The sequence below is a fragment of the Ostrea edulis genome, chromosome 3, assembly GCF_947568905.1.
Source record: "Ostrea edulis chromosome 3, xbOstEdul1.1, whole genome shotgun sequence".
In the NCBI taxonomy this organism is placed as follows: Eukaryota; Metazoa; Mollusca; class Bivalvia; order Ostreida; family Ostreidae; genus Ostrea; species Ostrea edulis.
The window spans coordinates 21,572,446-21,579,052 of record NC_079166.1 but is presented as its reverse complement, the minus strand read 5'-3'; the positions used below and the strand labels follow the sequence as shown (position 1 = coordinate 21,579,052).

Here is a 6,607-nt window from a genome sequence, read left to right as displayed (position 1 = left end):
GTCATGAAATACATATCTGGTGAGGGAATTTTAGTTAAATCAAAATTCATGAATTTCTCCAATTTCGGGTATATTCATATTGGCTTTAGGAGAAATACAATTCCCTTCAATAACGTGTAATGACAGCCCATTGCCGACCTTAAGTAAGCGATTATATTCAGGGTTTGTTAACGGTGTCGTGACAATTTGGGAAATTCTAAAAAGAAAGGTCTTCAAATCGATGCTGATTTATGCTTTACCGTTACGACCTTGAACAGTAACTGTTTCTTAAAAGAGTTTAATTGTGCATATTGCCAACATGTCTAGATTAAACTAACACATACGTAACAAATCAGACGAAGAAACACAGTACAAATAGATTACACTGCTAAGCAACATTGCAGTCTGGTGATGAAGTTAGAAAATACATTATCACAGGTGGTTGATTTCATAAAAAACAGGTCTGTATAAACAACGTAAATAGAAATAAGCTGAAAACTGGATTACAGCCAGGGAACCAAGAACAGCAACACCATATTCAAGTGACTCCCTTCTCATGGTTCTTCCACTTTGTGTATACTTACATAATGGTTTCTCTTCATCCTGAGCAGTCTTGGTATCTGGGTAAAGTAGAACCAGTAAATTATGATAACAATGTCTCATTTTATGTAACAACTATCCTGGTATTGTTTAAACTACGTTGATTTTGATTCAGTTTACTGTGTACAAAGAAAAAAAAACATTTTCGGTAATTTGTTTTGACATGCATATGCGTTTTCTCAGGTCCAATGACCATACATTGTAGCACACAAAGTTGCACATTTGCTATTGACTGGAAGGGTTACTTAATGTAAGTATAATATATTGATATATAATTATAACATTGAAAACCCATGCCGGTAAGCATGTCACTTTGAAAAAAAAAATCTAAATCAACCTTTCTTTGTTGAGAAACCAATTTTGCAGCTTGCGTCTGGCTGCAGATTTACATCTGTAACGCCATAGGAAAATATTGAAACCGAACAGAGGGCAAACAGATCACATATCTACAGATCCCCTTATAAAAAATCCTCAGGTTACTATGCAAAACATATGGCAACAGTTAAGACCTTATATCCCTGCATTCTTGCACCTTTGCCACAAAACTTTAAATAAAAATTTCGTAACATATTTGCCCATTAAACTTCACCCAAACATACATTCCAACACTAACCGAAGTCCCATGCGAACCAAAACCCAAACCATTAAATGATTCCGTTTGTTTACACAGCGAATTTAGTAGCCAGTACCAATCAACTAGCTTCTATCGGGTTCTTTCTACTTACTAACAAAATGTTCAACTCCGGTAGTTACTCGCGAACATATTTCTCTAACAGGAATAATTCTTAGATCGGGTGTTCAGATGTTTCTATTGGTATACATGTAACGTGTAAAGTGATTACTGTTTGGAAATATATTTTAGATTAGCGTCATTGTTGTTTCGATATAATGACATTACACTTCGCCCCCTTCTGAATTTCCAAAAACATTTTTATTTCTGCATTTCGGTAATGAATGTGAAAGATGAAGATAACGAACAGCAAAATTCGTTCAGTGTTGAAATTATCCATTCATGAATAAGCTTAAATAAAACTTATTTTAAAACATGTTCCAAATATACATTATATTTATTAACCTTTCATCGATGACATTTGTGATAATGGTAAGTATATCCAGTTTTATGATGATAATGCCCATGTGTTTTGAAAGATTTCATATAATCTAATTACGAGTATATTCTAGCAGGAAAGCGAGTGAAAAGCATGCCGCAATAAATGTTGAAGTTTTACAAGTTAATAAGAGATAATTCGCTAGCATTGTCGAATCAATTCAAATTATATAAACTCCTATGGTATAAAGATAAGATAATACTACATAATAAAATCATTAAATGTCATTGAATACCAATGCATCCAGTTTGGAAATGGCAATTCCCTTCCGTACAATTACATTCCAATTGACAACTGACTCCATAACTCGGATATCGACATCGAATCTCACAGTTGTTCCCTGTGTATCCTAGTGAGCATTCTATATAAAATCAGATGTTGGTGAATTATTATTGTGTTTTCAAGACAGTGTATCATATATTCAGCAAGGGTTTCAATTCGTAAACATTACCTTTGGTGGTTCGGTTGATCGACGACATAATGTGTGTAGAAGTTGTATTTAGAACAATTGTTGTTAGTCTTGGCGATCCAGCTTTGAAAAAAGCATATATATATATATATATATATATATATATATATATAATAAAAATGAAACACGAAGACGTTTAGTAAAGCTTTAGCGCTTTCATTTCAAATCTTCAGAAGCTTTACATCTAGTAACATAGCGACGTTACATGTATATATATGCAAATTTAGCCATAATTCAGAAACGTTCCAAGGCTTCACTACAGGCAAAACGTATAAAATATTGGGTCAACTCTCCTGTAAAACCAACAACTGCATATACCTCATCAATTGTAAACAATGTGGACAACAATATGTTGGGGAAACTACAAACATCAGACTTAGGACCAACAACAACCGATCAACCAAACGCGTGACCGAACCCGTAGGGGAACATTTCAACAAAGAAGGTCACATTTGGCAAGACATGCAAGTGGTTGTTATTGATCATAACCCAATATGGACCGATGCAGAGAGAAAGAGCACAGAAAAATCCTAGATGCACCGTTTGCAATCATTCCGTCCAGGTGGAATGAATAATTTGAATGATTTCACGCGCATGAATCCAGGATAAATCCTTAGTTAAAATCAGTTTCCATAGCCTTATCGCCAAAATTCACCCGGTAAGATATCTTATTTTGTATGATTAATATAAATACAATTCGTTTCCCCGGTTTCAAGGCTCTGACCTTGAGTTCCTTTATTTAACCTTGAGTTCCTTTATTTAGCCATAACGAGGATTCCCAAAATTGCGATTATTGTTTGACCTTCAATACTTCCCAATTATGTTAGAACATCATAAGAAATCATTATAATTATGAATTTATATAGCTCTTTCTCTCTCTCTCCCTTTCATATTCTAGTCTCGACCTTGCGGCTTTTATTAAAATAAAAAAGGGGGGTGATAATAAGGAAAAGACATGTATTGACCTTGAAGACTAGTATTTTATTAATATATCATCTTAAGACCTCTAAACTATGGTAAAACATTATTATAAATCAACATAAGTTCGGATTCGCATAGCTCTTTATGTTGCGATATCAGAATTTCTAGAATGCGGCTTTAATTTGTCTGACCTTGAAATATATATTACCTTGAAAAAAAATAAATATATATATATATATATTGATATATATATATAGTGGGATAAATCTCCGATATAATCTTCAAGAGTGCTCGACGTGGTCTCACGGAGCTACATAAATTGATGATCAGATGGAGTTCAATCACAGAACATTTATTTCTCTACAGGCTGTTTCGTAAGGGGATGGTTTCCCCTCACTCGTCGGGAGAAAAATGACATCTAACGAAACACATCCGCGTGGCTGAGAATATGTTACACAGAAACATACTGGATAGTTGCTAAGCATGATTACACACAGGACTGAGTAAATAGAAATTTATGGGAATGACGGCAAGTGCTGACAAGTTCTGAACGTTTATTCAATGAAGATTTTTCGGGATGACATATTATAAAGAATTTCTCTAGAATACAAAGGTTGCACTTTTTTGAAATGTTTGAGTATGATGATGTTTTTCCTAAAATTTCCCACTTAATTTTGTAGTCTTCCCTACAACCACACTGTAGCATGCAGTTGACACCATGACTGGGATACCGACAAGGTAATCTACAGTCAGACCCAATGTACCCAGGTGGACAAGCTCCCAAATATTGATATTATAATGTAGACTATGATCATTAGACATATTTAGCATTTTTACAATATCCATAATCCACTAACATTTCTAGCATACAATATTGCAATTTATGTACCTGTTGAAGTCGTATAGATTGCAAACGCAGACAACGGAATCTTTGGAGCGTTTGGAAAACCTGCGGAAACCGTTGGGGACCCATCTAAAAGAAATAGATACATATCTGGAGGAACATAAATGACTTTAAAACAACTATCAATTCCAGATATGTTAATATCGATGTGCTTGAAATAAGTTATCAATTTGCAATAGTAAATAAACGCTCGATTACATCTAAAACTATTAGTTACATACCGTCACACCCAGTCACAGAACTACAGCTTGTTATTTCACAGTTACACCACGATTGACATCGATCTCCATAGTTAGGGTATCTACACGGACGCTGGCAGCATTCACCTTGAAAACCTTCATCGCACTCTAAGTAGAAGAGATCGATATATTTGATAACATAAATATTGTTTTCATGTAAACTTCTTCATATAAATTTAATACAAAGTCAAATGTCCTTGCATTGTCCAAGAATAGCAAAATAATGCAATCGGAATTATATAAGCAGTATTGTTAGACTTACCTACGCATTTCACCATTCTTGTATCCCATACCTTGCAGTTGTCTTTCGAACTATCAAGGAGATAAAAAAAAAACTATTTCAAGTAATGTAAAATTCAGGAGATAAAGAAAACAAGAGAGATAGGACTTACCAGGTTGATTTGTCTGCCACAGTCAATGGTAATAGTGTACAAACAAACACCGCGATCCAGATACCCATGTCATTGCATTGAGTTATACCTCTGAGTTACAGCTCTGATTAGTTTTGCCTTCTATATTTAAACAATTTGATCATGGGTCACATGTTCATTGATATAGAAATTAATCTCATAACACTCATGCATAATTCAACAATCATTTCCCTATACAACGATTTTTAATCAACTTTCCTTGTATGGTCGGATATATATCAATATTATATATATGTAAGACTCTAAAGTGTAATGGTCGCTCCAAAGTTCGATGGTCACGCCAAAGTGCGATGGTCTGTACCAAATCACTGTGTCGTTTACAAACCAATGTATTTCGGCGTGTCACACCATTGCACTTTGAATTGGCGTGTCAGATCATCGCACTTTGGCGCATGACCGGTCCACAAGGGATGTTTACTCCTCTTAGGCACCTGATCCCACCTCTGGTGTGTCCAAGAGTCCGTGTTTGCCAAACTATCTATTTGGCATTGCTTATAAGAGTTATGAGATTGATCCCTTTTCTTTATCTTCACGTTTCATTTGGGACGAAAAGGATCTTGACAGCTTCAATGACAGAAAATTCATGGCAAACATATAAAGCAGCGGCTGAAAGTTTTAACTATTTCAGATACGTTGTATTTGTTTAACTTACAATTAAAACCACCGGTACCTTTGGGTCACATAGTGCATTTAACAGCCAAACTTCAAGCACCAGCATTCATTAGGACATATATATCAGGTTTGTTATACAGATTGGTATAGACTTATAGAGTTGCAAATGTTGCATTCATACAAATTATTCTAACGGTGTCTATTTTACATATTTTCAAAGGTGAACGTATTTTAAGCCTTCTATGTCATTTCGAGATGGGCGTAGTCTTTGTGAATACACAACTTCACAACAAAAAACCAACAACAACCAAATTCACTAAGCGTAATGGCGACTTCCACGAACTGTTGTTTACTGTTGAGCAAACGGGTTTCTTTAGGACTGAAGAATGTAGTGTTGAAAGGATGAGTTAGAGATATGTCCTGTTGAGAGAAAATTGCTGACATGTTGTTGAGGGGAACTGGAATTAAGTGCAAAGTTCGATATCGGTACTAACGGAAACCCTGGGACACGTGCATAATAATGATGTGAGGTGCCAGGTATGATTCTCTTAAGGTTGTCACGGCTTCCAGGTGGACAATTGAGTGTTACTTAGGGTTTTTACGAGTTTTATCAGTGAATTTATAAGGTGTCACATATGTTGTAACATCGTACGGAAGCCTCGTGTTGGGGCCCACTCATAAACATATCATGTCGGAGTTCGAAACCATAGTCGATAAGGGCTGCGATATTGCAGTATCACTGAGGCAGTGTGCGCTGTATCTGGTATTTGGGTTCGTGACATGAAGAAAGTTGTCGCAAGGTGCAAACTGAACTATTGTCATCCCCGTTTGAATACATTTAACTCTCAACCCGGAATTACAGAAGGAGACATGTGTTGTTATACTGGGGGTGTCCTCAAATAACCATGTTTATTTCAATTTGCATAATTAATCATTATTTATATTTGATATTTGGTTGTTTTTTTTGTTTTGTTTTTTGTTTAATACATTTATATAGATCGTTAGAATATTTAAGTTTTTCTTTTCAGGATCCCCTAATCTATAATAATAATGATTGGTTTTATATAGCGCCTTTTCCAGCGTATTCTGCTCAAAGCACTATACAATAATCATTGTACATTATTACCCCGGCAGACTTTATATCAATCTAGAACTTTCTCAGCCTCCTAGGAAGCATATAGTGCAAGCTGCCATTACAAGCGCTAGAGCACTAACATTCTAACAATATCTTTCACGGTCTATAGCCAGGTACCCCTTTTACACTTAGTTGGAGTGAGGAAATTCATGTTAAGTGCCTTTCCCAAGGACACAACGTCAGCCCTGCCGCGGCCAGGACTCGAACC

At 35.6% G+C, this 6,607-nt stretch overlaps 1 protein-coding gene across 1 annotated transcript; it reads right to left on the bottom strand.

Annotated features, from left to right (window-relative positions):
• Positions 1-262: 262 nt before the first annotated feature.
• Positions 263-4,744, bottom strand: LOC125677643 (multiple epidermal growth factor-like domains protein 10). Its single transcript, XM_056157766.1, has 7 exons — positions 4,614-4,744; positions 4,484-4,533; positions 4,204-4,329; positions 3,968-4,051; positions 2,140-2,220; positions 1,924-2,049; positions 263-599 (listed from the first exon to the last, which is right to left on the bottom strand). Exons 1-7 carry the CDS (start codon positions 4,679-4,681, stop codon positions 412-414), a joined length of 723 nt encoding a protein of 240 aa, XP_056013741.1. The 5' UTR covers positions 4,682-4,744; the 3' UTR covers positions 263-411.
• Between the last annotated feature and the right edge of the window lie 1,863 nt (positions 4,745-6,607).

Bases quoted from the DNA above. Each gene is read 5' to 3' on its own strand.
- LOC125677643 (XM_056157766.1), bottom strand. From the start codon at position 4,681: ATGGGTATCTGGATCGCGGTGTTTGTTTGTACACTATTACCATTGACT. The intron at 4,052-4,203 runs GTATGTAACTAA...TATTTCTTTTAG, and splicing joins TTCTGTGACTGGGTGTGACG to ATGGGTCCCCAACGGTTTCC. The intron at 2,221-3,967 runs GTACATAAATTG...CTTTTTTCAAAG, and splicing joins AATCTATACGACTTCAACAG to CTGGATCGCCAAGACTAACA.